At 39.8% G+C, this 16,143-nt stretch overlaps 1 protein-coding gene and 1 non-coding gene across 16 annotated transcripts in view; one reads left to right on the top strand and one right to left on the bottom strand.

The window, feature by feature from the left end:
* The window catches only part of CADPS2 (calcium dependent secretion activator 2), a 506,725-nt gene that overhangs the window by 456,070 nt on the left and 34,512 nt on the right, over positions 1-16,143 (top strand). For all 15 annotated transcript variants that reach the window (XM_028104882.2, XM_028104880.2, XM_028104885.2 and 12 more), the window contains 3 exons: positions 2,856-2,930; positions 13,430-13,513; positions 13,619-13,651. In XM_028104882.2, coding sequence (XP_027960683.1) covers positions 2,856-2,930; positions 13,430-13,513; positions 13,619-13,651 — 192 coding nt within the window. The remainder of the gene's footprint in view (positions 1-2,855; positions 2,931-13,429; positions 13,514-13,618; positions 13,652-16,143) is intronic.
* LOC114210707 (U6 spliceosomal RNA) lies at positions 9,262-9,366 on the bottom strand. Its single transcript, XR_003609567.1, has one exon. It is a non-coding gene; the product is annotated as a U6 spliceosomal RNA (small nuclear RNA).

The raw sequence follows: 16,143 nt of genomic DNA, 5'->3' as shown, positions 1-16,143 counted from the left end.
ATAGGCTTTTATTGTTGCAGACAAAAACTTTGCAGATTTTTATCAAAAATTCAATCTGTTAATCCAAATAAAACATACCAGTTTTAGGTTAGGTAATGTAAATGTCTGTGCAGATCAATTCTTCTCTGTGATCTCTTTTGGTGTGTCTGTGTCTTTGGAAGCTGTCTGGACCCCCTGAGGAATAACTTTCTAGCTAACCTTCTATCATCTCTATGTGGCCGATGTGAGCTCTTCTCTTTGCAGAATGTACATGTACAATATGAATTCTGAGGCCACCTGGCTGCTCCCACCCCCAGTGTTTCCAGACCACCTCCTCCGACTGTGCAGCTAGAACAGATTCTGGAAGTTCCCGGCAATTTTAACATTAGTGAAAGTCCCAGCTAGTCAGATAAGTTTACAATAGCAAAATCTCATAAAAACCTAACGAGCCTTATCCTATTTGGGTTTGTCCTTGGGTAGTACATTTAGTATACTTTTCTTCCTTTTTAATTTTTTTTGTGTCTCTCTCTCTCTCCCTCTCCTCCTCCTTCTTCCCTGCTCCCCTCCTCACCCCCTCCTTCCCTCCTTCTCCTCTCCCTGCTTTTGGCTAGATCAGGTGTCAGCAGTCTAAAGGTGTATATTACAGGCGAATGTGATGGCCCCTGGGGTCCATGCCTTTCCCTGCCTTTCGATAAAAAGGGTATAAGGAACCTCTTTAGTGGCTCATCTCTTGATTTTAAGATGTGTCCAAATCCATCCAGTCTAAAATGTAGAAGCTCTACAATTTTATATCCAATAGCCTTTTGATGACATTTGATTACTCTTGAGTTAAAAAATGAACATACGGCTGGGGCACCTGGCTGGCTCAGTCAGTAGAGCACGCAACTCTTGATCTTGGGGTTGTAAGTTCGAGCCCCACACTGAGTATAGAGATTACTTAAAAGTAAAATCTTTTAAAAAACGAAATCTATGGCAAATACAGATAAGCACTGAACATATCAAGTGTATGTTTAAGAACATGGAACCGCTCAGAGGTCTGAGCACCTTGATCCCTGTATGCTCTGCAGCACTTTCCAGGGAAGAGGGAAGTGAGAAGCTTGAAGCCCATCTCCTGTATGTGTATGCCTTTCCTGTTCTACCCCAAAGAGGAGCCTCAGTCTGGTATTTCACTTCCTCCTGCTGCTCAGACACAAATTTGGAGAGAGGAGGGTATGAAAAGAGGAGCAGGGAGGGAGAGCCGGGCAGAGCGCATTTGCATAAGCTCCTCACACCAGGTTGTCTGTAGAGCTTCAGCTGGAGCCCAGGTCCTGTGTCTGTGTCTGTAGGGGGCTTCCTAGCTATCTCCACTAGCAGCCAGATTCTCCAGGCTCTTTCTCTTCTCCGTTGTTTTTCTTTATTGTCTCCCCTTTTCCTTCTCTTCAAGCTGTTCTAAAAGCAAAGGAGTTGGCCCTACTGTGATAGAAATCCACCCTCTGTGTTTCTGTTCCAATTGTCTCTGGGGGAGCACAAGTTTGGGAATCAGTAAGGCTTTCAGTAAAAAAGACACATAATGTTTCCCTTCACTAGGTGGAATACGTGCCGGGAAAGGTCCACATTCATGTGTGTGCGGGTAATTTTAGACCACTTGTCAGCACACACACATACATGCAGAACAGAGAATTCACATGCCCCAGAATTAGGCTTCCTGTTTTTTATGTATTCAGGTAGATAGCCACTTGTAACTGTCAGAGCCTACGGGGGGGGGGGGGGGGGGGGAGGGGGGCGGATCATTCCTGTGTATTCCAAAGCAGACCTACATTGATGTTTTGTTGTGTGTGGAAACTTTGAGACATGTTTTCAGAAGAAAAAATAGCTTTCAAAAACTTACATCCTAGGAAACCATTCATCCGGCAGCTGTTAAGTTGGTCTAATGTTTATACTGACCTGAGTACTTTTACTCTATGCATTATGTTAGCTGTTCCAAGAAGCCTTGAACCATCAAGATAGGGTTAGTCTTTACAAGTCACATTTTCTCTGAAGTGGCTATTGGGGACAATCGGGTGTCAGATAAATGCTTCTAAAGCAAGAATTACTGTTTAAATGAATGTGCCTTCAAACACTGCAGAAGCCGAAGCTCCTGCTAATTTAAGAATGCAACTCTCTCATATTCTCTAAAGAAAGCGAAAAAGGAGGCTTTCAGGTTTATTTTAAATACATCTTTTTTGTATTTACTTAAAGGCGTCTTTTTCATGAGGAAGCAGTGATAAAACTATGGGGAGTGAGTGCTGTTTCATTATACCCTTTATGGCCTATTAATTTGTTACCATCTATTCACCTTTGATGATGACATTTTAATTTTGCCCTTGCTTGAGCATATTGTAAGAATTGTATAAACTGCGGCTTCCCTGCACTGACAAAACGGTCCTTTTACAGTGAACAATTGGGAGCTCATTTTATTTCTAGAGCACATTTAAAATAACTTATGAATGAGAGTTGTCAGACATGAAATGCTGTATTAATTAAATCTTTTTCTAGTCTTTTTGCTTCTCCAGCTAAACCAACCCTTTAGAAAAATACACGGCCACCTTAATTATAGAGGAGAAGACAAAAAGTATCCTTCACATTCCTCTGCCTGAATAAGAATAAGAACCCAATTCATCTATATAATAACCCCATTAGCTGCTTAACTCAACAGTGCACATGGGAAAATTTTCAAGCCACAATGTAAAAAGTGTTGATTGGGTGGATCGTTTTCAAGGTTTTGTTCTTCTGATGTTCAAAATGATCATTTTCAGCAAATCCGATATGTCATAACTAGGAGCTTTAAAGCATTTATGACTAATGACAAAAGTTTTGTGTCCACATCAACTAATGCATCTTTGTCTTTTGATATCCAGCAACAATACCATTCAAAAATAGATGATTTGATTGACAACGCTGTAAAAGAAATCATTTCACTGCTAGTTTCAAAGGTAATGTATTATTTATTCACCTTTTTAAGTCAGACTCAAAAATCATTTTGCTGGGAATTTTTAGAAAAATCTGTCTCATGTTTCTAAATACCCAATTGAAAAACAGTTTTATAAAGAGACGCAAGAAAAGTTCAGATTTCAAGAAGAGTTCAGAACAAAATGTGAACACTCTTTGTCAACAACTTTTGATTTTTTATTTACAATTCATCTTGGCTTTTCTTGCAGCTGTTGGCTTTTAAAAATAACTCTGTCTTCCAGTAAGATCTTATTATTTCACATTTATGTTCCCTGACTATTTGTCTTATCTGTTTGGCTGATTCGAGTTGTCACCAGTCGTTGAGTGTAGCCTGTTTGTGGGGATGACAGCACCGAGGCTCTAGAGCTAGTCACGGGCAGATGAAGAAGGCTGACAGCCTGAGGTTCTCCTCTCCTGGGGGGCTCCCACGGTTTCCAATCTGATGCTCCAGATATCTCTGACAAGGGCTATAGCCTGTAACTGTATAAGTAGAGATGAAGCATAAGTATTCCATTGAATGATTAGACAGTTAAAATCCCACCAAGGTGTAACAGACTGCCATGAGCTGACACTCAAGATCCGGGTCTGCCAGGGAAAGAGACGGAAAATGGAACTCAAGAGGGTGAGGAGTCAGAATGGATGTGGTCCAGCGGCACATTCACAGGAACAGATGGAGCCCTTGCTCTTGCAAGGCTTGATCAGAGAACCCCCAATCAAGCTTCATAAAACAATTGGAAGAATGTACAGAAAACAAAGGAAAAAACACCCCCAATTTAATAAACAAAGGACATGTTTAGAAAAGAAAAAGCAGAGATGCCCAAGAAGCATGAAAAATGTTAAACCTCACTCATCATTTAAGGAATGAAGAAAAACTACAATTAATATACTACTTTTTCTAGCAAATTAGCATAGATGTTTTTAAACTAACACTTGGTTTCAGAAAAGGTGAGGTGGGATACTCACACTTTCTGTCTACAGGAGTGTAAATCATTACAGCCTTCCTAGAAATAATTTGGAACTATATCGAGTACATTAATACCCTTCTACCTAATAAGTATTTTTGCATCTTTTTCCTACTCAGATGCACAAAATATATATACATTGATATGGTCACATTACTTCTAATGAAAAATGGGAAACAACTTTAATCTCTAACATGAAGGGAATGGTAAAGTAAATTATGGGACAGCTATATTAAGAAACCATGCATTCAAAGACTATTAATGATAAAGGAAAGGTTTGATAATATAGTATTAAGTGGAAAAAAAAGTTTAATATTTTAGAAATGGAAAGTATGATCTGAATTTGCATCACATAGAGTAAAGACGGGATAAACACCAAAATTGTTGACAGAGCTTCTCTGGATGGTGGGATTATACTTGATTTTGGAGGCAGGTGGATTCTTCAGGGTTTTGGGGGTTTGTTTGTTTATTTCGTTTGGTATTTTCTGAATTCCTTGGTAGCAAGTCTTGAGATAGAAAAGAGCCAGAAAGAAGATTTTAGCATACCACCACCCCTCCAGTTTGTTCTCATTCTCTTCACTTCTACCCCCACAAGAATACCTGCACCTTCACGTACAACACACAGTTACCAACAAGTGGAAAGGGAAAAGATGAACAGTAAAAGCACCCAGCCGGTGGGGGAGAGGTGAACTGCTGGAGAACAAAGCTCCAGAGGCAGAGCAGGGAGATTTCCAGCCTCTCAGGAGCCCAGCACAGCAGCTCCCAACACTGCACAGACAGCCCACTAAAGTGAAAGGAAGTTACTTTGTGCCTTCATTGTCTGCGAGTCATCCAGGGAGATTTTACCCAGATGGCACCTCCCCATCTTCACAGTTCTCCTGTGCAAGTTGTCTTTTGCGAGAAGGGGGCATACTGGAAGTCATTAAATTGCATGATAGCATGCAGCTGGTAAAGGGTTAAATAGGCAGCAAGGAAAAGAGACTAGTTCAGGATTTCTGCTGGTGGGGGGAGGGTTGCAGAGGAGGCTGGCAGGGCTGCACATCATCTCTGCACTCTTTCCTGGCAAAGTAAAAAACTGATTTATTTTTATATCAGATACATCTGTTTTAATGAAAAAATAGTATATTTGAATCAAGTAAGCAAACGGTATTCTAGAGATCAATACTCTTCAGTTCAACTTTCTGTGGTATAAAAATATTTATCCAGCACCATCCAGTAGAGTGACTACTAGTCTCATGTGGCTATAGACCACTTGAAATGTGGCTAGTACAACTAAGGAACTGAAATTTTGATTTTACTTAATTTTAATTAATTTTAACTTAAATACCCTAATGGAACTAGCTATTATATATGGAGATCAGATCTAGATTAGTCTTTTTCTGTGGATCATTTCTCCTGCAGTTTAACAGTACTTTTTTTTTTAAGATTTTATTTATTTATTTGACAGAGAGAGAGAGTGAGAGCAGGAACGCAAGCAGGGGGAGCGGGAGAGGGAGAAGCAGGCTTCCCACTGAGCCGGGAGACTGATGCGGGGCTCGATCCCAGGACCCTGGGATCATGACCCGAGCCGAAGGCAGATGCTTAACAACTGAGCCACCCAGGCGCTCCCACTTTAACAGTACTTTTTAATAATCTTTCATTCTTTAGTTGAAAAGTATAAAATAAACTGACTTCATAGATTGAACCAATCATCTTAAGCTCTCATAGGAGATGACAAATGATTTTTTTTTATTTTATTAAGCAAAGAAAATAAGGTTCTATAATTCAATTCTTAAATGTTAGCAAGCCAAAATTACTTGAGGTCATGTTAAAATGTAGATTCCATGCCTCACTTTCCAACAATTCTGAATCAGAAGTTTGAGAAGAGGAGCAGGAAGGTACATGTTTAACCAGTCACCATGGTAATTTTGTTGTAGGAGTACAGTGAGCCAGACTTTGAGAAACACTGCTCTGATAAATCTCTATCCAGGCTATCATGTGAAAGATCTTTAAACTTCAGTATAGTGTTTAAAAACAAAACAACCCTCTAAGATAGTGTGTTCACATTTTTTTGTTGTTGTTGAAGAAATGATATCTTAAAAGGGGATATTTATGAAGTACCAGCTGTGAAACCCTATGGGATGAGCAGTCTTACCCTAATTCACAGATACAAACAAAGTCCTCACAGGAGTCTACTAAATTGACCACAAACTTAATTAAGAGAGTCAGGAACCAAAGTTTTGAGCTTCAGGTTCCTAATCCAATGTACATGCTGATTCTAGATGTCTAGGAAATCAGTGAAATGCAAAATACTCTAAAAATTAAAATGGGTAACACCTACATTTACTGTCTTTACCCTGTCAGATTTCAAGAGTCCTATCCTAGACATTTTTATTTTATCCTAGCATATTAACTCAACATGAAATAGAGTAGAATAATGAATTACTTGTGTTGTATTCCAAATGTTTCTTCTCATGTTTTAATCTGTGCATCTTGATAAATATATTTGCTACGTTTGGTTAAGTTAGAAAGAATACTTCCTTCTTTTTAACTCCTCTCTTCAATCCCACCTCCATATCCTCTTCTTATTCCACACATCTTCACAAATGATTGAACAGTGAGCCAGGGCTCTCTATCATACATAGCGCTCAACAGTATGTGCCCCAACTGCATGCACATTTCCATGCTGAGAAAAGAACTTGGCTTTCCATCTCTGTGTCCTTTCTCCACCTAGTACCTAAATGCTGGTATTCCTTGGGTTTCCATCTTTAGTCTTCTTTTGAGCTCATTCCACAAATTGCTGTGACTTTCACACTTCTGATTTTATGTACTAATGATTCCCAACTCTGTGCCTGAGAGGCAGAGTGCAATCATGGTGAAAAGCCCAACTTCAGACCTGAGGAACCTAATGTCTTCATCTAAGAACATTGGGAAGCCATGGAAGGGTTGGGGTAGCAGCAAGTAAGGGTGAGGAGTTAATCATATCTGCATTATAAGAAGATTCATCTGATTGCCTGTAGCAAATAGATTACAGAGAGGGTCCTGCGGAGACTGTTACATTGATCTCTGGTCGACTAACCCAAAGACATTTAAGACATTTAAAGAGTGCTATAGACTGAATGTTTGTGTCCCCCAACCCAAATTCATATGTTGAAACCTAATAATCCCTAAGGTGATGGTATTAGGAGGTGGGGCCTCTGGAAGGTAATTAGGTCATGCAGATGCAGCCCTCATAAATAGGATTAGTGCCCTTATTTAAAAAAAAAAAAAAAATTACCCCACAGAGCTCCCTAGCTCCTTCTGCCATGTAGAAATGCAGCCAAATGCCATCATCTTTGAACCAGGAAGTGGGTTCTTACCAGACACCAAATATATCATCTTCTTGTTTGTGGACTTTCCAGCCTTCAGAACTGTGAGGGGAAAAAATGTGCACTTTTTTGTCACCCAGTCTAAGGTATTCTGTTACAGCAGCCCCAGGGTTAGTAATGGGGAGAGAAGGGAAAACCTAACTTGCTCCTAGGTTTATGGCTTGAAGCACAGCATGCATGTTGAAGCCATTGACTGACCCCGGGTACCTGGAAGAGGAACAAATTTTGAGGGAAAGACCACGATGTCAGTATTGGACATGTGGAGACTGAGTTGACTGATATCTGAAGGAGGGAAGGCCAAGGAGACAATCAGATAGCTGAGTCTGGAATTCAGAGGAAGCATATGGAACCAAACTATCAATGTTATTATAAGATTTCATCCATTAGAAATGATGGTATGTCAGTGGCTACTGTTCTTAGGCAGATATTCCATAACTCGAAACCCTGTGGAGAAATGGAAATCAACCTTAAAACGGAAAAAAATAAAGATGCTCCTAGCCAGAAAGGGACTTAGATATTTTTACTGAGGGAAAAAAAAAATGATAGTGGGAACATTAAATCTTGTGAAGGAAAGGATACCAAAAATGCCATATTTATCACCACCTTATAATAATTAAGTTGACCAAAGTGTGGGAGAATCAGAAGATCTGAACTCTGCTCCTGTTTCTTCATGTTACCCTCTGGGTCTCCCTATACAATTTCGTATCCTCATCAAAAAAGCATGAGTATTAGATGACAAAAAATATCTATACCCTTTTGTCAGTCTAAAACAAAAATCCTTACATACATTTCTTTATAGAGGCCTCTGGAGACCCACATCGTTTCTCCTCAGGTTCCAGAGTCCCATAGCATGCACAGTGCTAGAGTTGGAACCCTGAGATCCTCTAGCAAGGACTTTTCAAGTATTTTTATAATGTTCAGAAGACATATTTAATGTTCTCAAATATATCTTGGGTAGCACCCAAAAGCATCACATTGATCAGAGCAAAACTGCCCTGAGTAAAGAGGGGAAGGAGGCCTGGAGCTCTGCCCAAGGCAGACTCCCAAGGTAAACCAGAGTTTACCCCAGAGTCCAGTCCCCTGGCTCACAGATGAGGAAACAGGCCTCAGGTCACATGGAAGGTAACTGTGGAGCCAGGACCTGGCCTTTGTGGTCCCTAGGCTTGTCATCTTTCCATCACGCTACACAGAATTCAGCAAGAGCAGAGAAGAAAAGAGTGGGAGCTTTACCTCCCAGTCTTCTGGTGCCCCCTTTGTATCTGGGTTGTACTCACCAGCCCGTGTGTCCCTCCTGTGACAATCGCACATAGGCATACTCGCGGTGGGACCAGCATGGGTAGGTAGAGGGGAATGGGGTTCATTGTATGTCAAATGAGGATGCTAGAGAAAAGCTGAGAGAGCTGGAAGAAAGGACTGGCCAGGGAAACGGTTAGCAGAGCAGAGAATGAGGCTGCGACCACTCTCAGGACGCACCCTGGTTAACGGGGCTCAGGAGATCCTGGGTATGAAGCAAAAGAGCATAGGAATATATTCAATCCACGAAATCCTTCATTATTGCAAAAAGGGATTTAGGAACACGGACACACTACCTCACTGAGTTCATAGGTATAGAGCTAGGTGTAAGTATATACAGACACACATACATTCTTTCTGATAACCTAAAATATTTTCCCCTAAATTTCCTTTAAGAATAAGATGGGCAGAGGATACATCACACCTGACTACCTAGATTCTGTAATTAAAATATCTCACCAACTCATCCTAAGATTAATTTAATTAAATTTACTCATTTGGATCAAGGCTATATAGTCAGAAGACACCTGTTCAAATCCAACTATATGCTTAAAAGGATTATTAGGAGAGAGGAAATACAAAATACGATAGGTCGCTCTCTTTGTGGGGCAAGGGAAAAAGGAACAAGGAGAGGAGTGTGGAGAATTTACCAGTGTCTGTGCTAGATGTGCCCTCTTGGAAGTTGTCTTAGATACTTTGTGGAACAAGGTATGTTACAAGTAAATATTTGCTGTCAAATACTACCCATCCTTGGGCGGGAGCCATGCTAATCTTCTGTATCACTCCCATTTTAGTATATGTGCTGCTGAAGCCAGCACTCAAACGGTGCGCATCCCCAACACAGATACAGAAAATCTAGAAAGACCTTTTGGGAGTCAGTTGGAACAAAGGTTCAAAGAAGTGGATTCACAGTTGGAGAAAAGAGGATGAGGAAGGGACAGTTGCATTGTATCATAACATTAACATTCTGATTCAGGGCAGGAAACCTGGTTTTTTCCAGTCCATGGTATTCTAGTTCCATGTGGATTTTTAACAATACTAGCTAGTCCTGATCTTACCAAATAAACATAAAACATCTGCTAATAAAATAGTTATCTCCAGCACCACTAACCCTTCCCCCCTCCCAAAAAAGAAAAAAAAAGAAGAGAAAAGGAAGGGAAAGAACTTAGTTTTTTATCATCAGTCTTATTTGGATGAATCTCTTTTCTGTGGAAGATGTTATAACTTGCAGTGTAAATGATGCAAATACCCTTATTACCCTTATTCGTGAAGTGTCACAGCTAAAAAAGCAGGAATTGTGTTTTGAACCCACCAATCTACAGTTGGAATCCTCCCAATAACGTTTTAGAATTTGTGGTCTACTTTCCATGCATGTGGGAAAATGAATCTTATACCCTGTTAAAATTCAACAGGAAATTGAAAGCGCCATGCCTTGTGGCATACTGCATGTTTCATTCGACTAGTCATTTCAAAGTGCTTTTCATCTTTAATTTCCTTGAGAGTGTGCATAGTGAGGTAAAGTTGGTAATTACCCAGACAGACTTTAGGTGTTAAATATTATTCAAACAAACCCAGTAAATGGCGTCTACAATAAAGAGCAGGGAAACAAAGAGATTACAGTATTTCATTCCAACCCGACACCCTCAGGAGAACAGAGAGCACAAGGCAAACCCCTAAGTATTTATATACTCCCTGAGCTGTACTGAGAAAGTTCACAGGAAGCAGTTAAAGACACAGCAACTAAACCCAGCGTTTAACTGGATGTCTTTGGAATCTTGCTGTTTTGTGCAATTAACGGCCAAATGGAAAATATATCATCATTAGTCAATCTTGATTTTTAATAGAGTTTGGTTTTTAAGGCCGCTCTTCTAATGCATGTGCCTTGGAGAAATCTCACAAAAACAGCTTTCCTGTAGGAACTGTATGGCTCAGCTGGTTGATCCCTGTGGTGCAGACACTGTTCACCGCCATGGAAGCACATAGGGTCCCTTGCTGTACCATGCCCCCCCCAGGGACCGTTTGGGGTGGGGAGGAACTCAAGGAGAGGCTCTCTGCTATTGTTAAAATGGAGGCAAAGAATGTTGTGACACGGATGCAGCAGCCCAGTCCTCGTGTAGGATTTACACAGATACGACCCAGTGCTGCTTAGGAACCTGGTGTCCTAAAACCATCCACCAAGAGTTGCTTCCCCAAGTGTCATTTTATCCCCTCCATGCTGCCGTCCGGAAGCTAGCTCAGCTCCTGTACCACCTGGGAGCTTACGGACATCATCCGGTTAGAGGTCATACTTTCCCTCGTGTTTCAGTTACACTGTTTACCCATCTCTACTGGCCCTTAAAACGTTCTGCCTGTCAGGACCAGTAGTATACATGTCTGTCTCTCCCACTAGTTTGTATGTTCCTGGAACGAAAGAAAGCAAAGGTCAAAGATTCATATTGTCTCTTTCCCACATTAGGGGCTCAATAATAACAAAATGACATTTACTGAGTGCTGATATGTTGGGCACATGACTTATTTAATGCTTACAACTGTGTACCCCTAATGGTAAAGAACATGAGCTTTGGAGCCAGACCACCTGTGTTCAAAGCCTCCTTCCCATGCTGTCAACCAAACACCCTTGAAACAGGTGGGATTTTAACGCAGGTCTCATTTACATCCTCAACTCTGTTCTACCTCAGTAGATATCTTTTAATTGAATTAGACCCATTGGCCAATAACCAAACTCATTATTACTCCTTAGCACTAAACAATCCTAAGGCTACCCCCACTAACTTGTGACTTTTTAGACCTATTACATAGGTTTTTAGACCTATGTAATGGATAGTGATTTAGCTAATCATATCAATAATATTAACTCTTTACATTTCTTTAGTATTTTGCTGTTTTCACAGTCCTTTCACATAAATCATCTCAACTGGTCTTCACTGATCCTTGTGAGATGGACAGGATGGATGGCTGTCATTTTCCCCCCTTCGACTGATGAGTATGCTAAAGCTAGAGAAGCTCAAGGCTTGACCATTGCCCTATAGCCAGAGATTGTCAGGGCTACAATTGAACTAAGATCTTCTAAATCTATCCACAGGGTTCTTGCCTCTACCTTGCCTTGTCCCCCAGCACCACTTACGTGTGTACGCACATACTCACTTGAGGGCACCAAGAACCAGGTGCTGTGCTAGAGCCTTCACTGGCTCAGGTAGTCTGGTAACCATAGCAATTGTCGCACTCCTCATGGCAAATGAGATCACCCAGCACACACTGGCTCTCAAGATTTGAGTTAGAAGAGATGAGGCATTTTCCACAGAGGGCCATTAAGTTTGGAATTCCCTTTCCCTGGTCTGACATAGCCCTGGAGTATTGGTCTTCTGGGTCTTTGCAAACCACATCAAGTTGAGTTAGCCAGCTGTGGTTGGTAAGACATCCTAATGGGCAGGAAGAAAGTGCTAAATTGACTTTTAGTTGTGAGCAATTTGTAATTTTGTGTTTTTTGCTGTTTGTATCCCTTAGGACAACTAACGAGCCATACATAATTTTCATTCTTTAAAAATACGATTTTAGTCAGCAGTTTGCATGATTTTGTTTCTGTGTTCTTACATCATGTCGCACATGATGTGATGGAGAAACCTATAGGGAAGTTTTTGTTTCTTTTGCATAAACTATTTTGCAGTAATTGACCAACCATAGAGAAAAGATTATCTCCTGTGCATGCTCAGTGAGTTCTCTGGTCACCAGAGACCAATAAGCTGTGTCCCTAGAACTATTATCACTTTGTTGAAGAAGCTGCTATGTGAACAAAAACCAGCCTTCGTTAATTTCCCTTTTTGTATTTAAAAAAACCTTGTCAGTATTTCCCCTTTGGGAGTATATAATTTGTCAATAGTGCATATTATTTTAGTTCTAAAGAGGAAAGATGCACAGCAGTAAATTCCTACTAATTTCTTTTCTTAGTGCCAGATCTTAGTGCTTCCACTCAGTGAAATATAATTCCCCACATGTTTAATCATATTATGGTATATATGTCTTAAATTTAACTTAAGAGAAATATAAAATTGTAGAAATGTAAAACACTTGAGATGAATTTTAATTCCACACCACCCACAGTGCACGCACGCGTGTACACACACACACACACACACACACACACACACACACACACTAACTGCTAGAAGAACTGATGGGTGCAGTGGTTGGCCTGAGCCCACATAGTAGTCATTGTGGAATCAGGAGCTTATATTAAGCTCAATCTAGTGCTCTTTCCCTCATGGCCTGCAGAGTGTTTATCTGTTTTAGCTCTCCAACTGCTTTGTAAGCTTCTGAAAGCAGATTTGGTCCTTGTATGTCCTCATTAGAGCTGCTTGGTCAATGCCTGTTAACCAATGTTGGACTTTGTTACCATGTTACAGGAGCCTCAAATGTTACACATTCCTTCCATTATCTGGTCATTTTGATTCAACCTCTTCTGTAGATAGAAAAAGTTGGGGAATGGTCAAGTGATCTATGATAGAAAGGAATCTGATTACACTTGGCCATCATTGCTTCTAAACATCTCTCCTGAAGTTGAAAATTGTTTTAAGGAATAGTCTCAGGAATTTCAAGTTATTTATCAGTGGTTAAAATTATCACACATGTTTGGTGACCAGGCTGCTATTACATGTTATTCTTTTATCTTAAAACAAAAAAACAAAAAAACACTTTATTATTTCCAGCAATAGAAAAGGACCTTAGAGCTCATCCTCAAAATGGAAGAGTAAACATTACAAGTCAGCCTCTTGACTGTCAGTTTATTCATCGTGGACTTTTGTGGTGTGGGAGAAGTTGGTCCAAAAATTATTTGCCTTGTTATTAATTTGTAATATTCTAAATACTCACTATAAACAATTACAGTTTGTTTCAGTGTTGGAAGGGGTGTTATCTAAGCTGTCAAGATACGATGAAGGCACTTTCTTTTCATCCATTCTGTCATTCACTGTAAGTATTTGAGTGAGTTCTCTTCTGCTGTCTTTTGGCTGTTGTCATAGTACTTATCCAACAGTTAAGAAAATAATTCTCATAATTATCTCTTTTCCACTTAAGGTGAAAGCAGCTGCAAAATATGTCGATGTTCCAGTAAGTATTTTTTATTTGCTTTTAAAAACTCTGTGTGTGTATAATTCTTTTTAAAATAATTATGGTTTACCAGTTTTATTTCAAATCTTTAAAGCATTGAGTGTCATTCCCTCAGGCAGCAGTTTATTTTCCTTAAGCAAGTGCTAACCCTCGTAAGAAGGCTTGACGTGTGATTATTTCAGTGTACTTTTTCCATTTTAACTTGGGAACTTTTATGGAGGTCAAGTCATTACAAGAACATGTCAGCTCAGTTGCAGAGGATTGTTCTAATACTCTAGGACCGGGTAGTGAATGCCTCATACTATTTATAGAAAAATGCTCACTCTCTCTTCCCTTTGTATGGAAGCTGTAACAGGTTTCTTATAGGAGTTAAAGTGACAATAAAGATGAACCAGTTAAGGAACTAGTTTTCTAAATACAGAAGTGTTATAAATCAATATTCACCTATTTTAGCATTTGGTGTTTTGCACAATGCTTGGGAAATAATTCATAACCTGTAAATCTGTTCAAAGATTAGGATACCATGAGCTACAATTATAGAAAATTCACATGATAAATATAATCAACAAGTTAGTGCAGCATTTTTAAATTGATAATCCTAACAAATTACTTTTTGCCTTCATCCTATTATCACATAAGTGATCAAGGCCTAATATGTTCTCTTTAATCATGTATCTTGGCATGTATATCACTTTTCAAAGAATTTGAGCACAATGAAAATAAAACTTACAAATTAAAACTAAATGGAATATAAATCATCTCATCTTTGCTTAAGATTGTGCTTGGGTAACATCACATCTAGATTGTCATTATGAATGTCAGTGGTTTAAGGACTGGCAAACTGTGTAGCAGTTGTAGATAGCTCTTATTTTTAAAATGCAGAACCAGGGGCGCCTGGGTGGCTCAGTTGGTTAAGCGACTGCCTTCGGCTCAGGTCATGATCCTGGAGTCCTGGGATCGTGTCCCACATCAGGCTCCCGGCTCAGCAGGGAGTCTGCTTCTCTCTCTGACCCTCTTCCCTCTCGTGCTCTCTCTCTCTCTTTCTCACTCTCTCAAATAAATAAATAAAATCTTAAAAAAAATGCAGAACCAAATTTTATACTATGGACTAAATAGTCCCCAGATTTATTGCTGCCATAATTATTATAAATGGATAATTTTTCTTTTTTCATCATGATAAATGTACTCTTTAATCTGCATCCCCTACTCCCCCATCCACCCACCCACCACCCCTCTGGTAACTATCCGTTTGTTCCCTGTAGTTAAGAGTATAAATGGATATTTTAAGTGAAAAGGCCATGGACTTTCCTGCCTTTGCATAAGGTTTCTTTGGAACAAGGCTTTTTTATTTCACAAATGATTCCCGAAGAATTTTTGGTATACTCCTTGTCTTGTGCCTCGAATCAGAAAATCAGCACTGGGCAATAAGCAGAAATAATCACAGGTGTAGGGTCTTGCAAAATGACAGCACAAAAGAGAGAAAGGGAAAATTAAGGAGAGTTTATATTTCCTATCTTAAAAAGAAAGAGACAAATCATCATAGGAACACATGAAATTCATTGGAATTCCTAACATGTTTTATAATACAGCTTTGTTTTTATTTTGAAATACAAGTGGAATTGGACACCATAAATATTTCTGTTCTTAGGGCTTTTGAAGTTTTTTTTTTTTTTAAGACTTTTTTAATCTGTGTTTTTGAGAGAGCACGAGTGGGGGGGGCAGAGGAAGAAGGGGAGAGAATCTCAGACTCCACACTGAGTGGAGAAGCCCAACTCGGGGCTCAGTCGCATGGCCCCTCAGATTATTACCTGAGCCAAAACCAGGAGCTGGATATTTAACCAACTGCACCACCCAGGCACCGCAGGGATTTTGAAGTTCTTAATTTGACAGTGTACTAGATCTGTTAGGCCTTATTATAGAGCTTCAGAGTTGACAGATACAGAAGGTGGTTCATTCATTCTCCTTCTCAATGCAGAAACTGCCTTTTCTGATATCCCTCACAAAGATTCATTTCAGGCTCTTTTAATTTTCTCAGTGATTACAGGCTTACCATAAGACAGCCTCCTCTTATGTTTAATGAGTTGAAATTCTGTACCTCTGTGAATTCTACCTTGGTTCTAATCCCTCTTCTGCATGATAGCCCTTCAAATACTTGATGATAATTAATCATGCCTCCTCTTCCCAAAGGATATGGCTATTCAAAGCGATATATTGTCTGAGGAATTCTTATTTTCTGTATTAGACATCTTTAATTTCTTCACTGAACTCACTAATTATTTATTTATTTAACACTAAGTGCTGGGTCCCGGGCTTACATGATGAAACTATACATTGACTCCCCTCAAGCCATTCAGTGTCTAGGATGAAAGAGATAGAGAAACAGACAGACATTAAAACAGCTACAGCAACTATACCCAAGCTCTTTATCATGCCAGTCACTCTTCACTCTCCAGATGGATTCAGCTTACCTGTGTCATTATGAAATCACGTAG

Source organism: Eumetopias jubatus, unplaced genomic scaffold (assembly GCF_037043125.1).
Source record: "Eumetopias jubatus isolate StellerSeaLion01/CBP00866 unplaced genomic scaffold, mEumJub1_p1.0 scaffold_14, whole genome shotgun sequence".
In the NCBI taxonomy this organism is placed as follows: domain Eukaryota; kingdom Metazoa; phylum Chordata; class Mammalia; order Carnivora; family Otariidae; genus Eumetopias; species Eumetopias jubatus.
The sequence above is the reverse complement of the archived record's forward strand: the minus strand, read 5'-3'. Positions and strand labels throughout refer to the sequence as shown.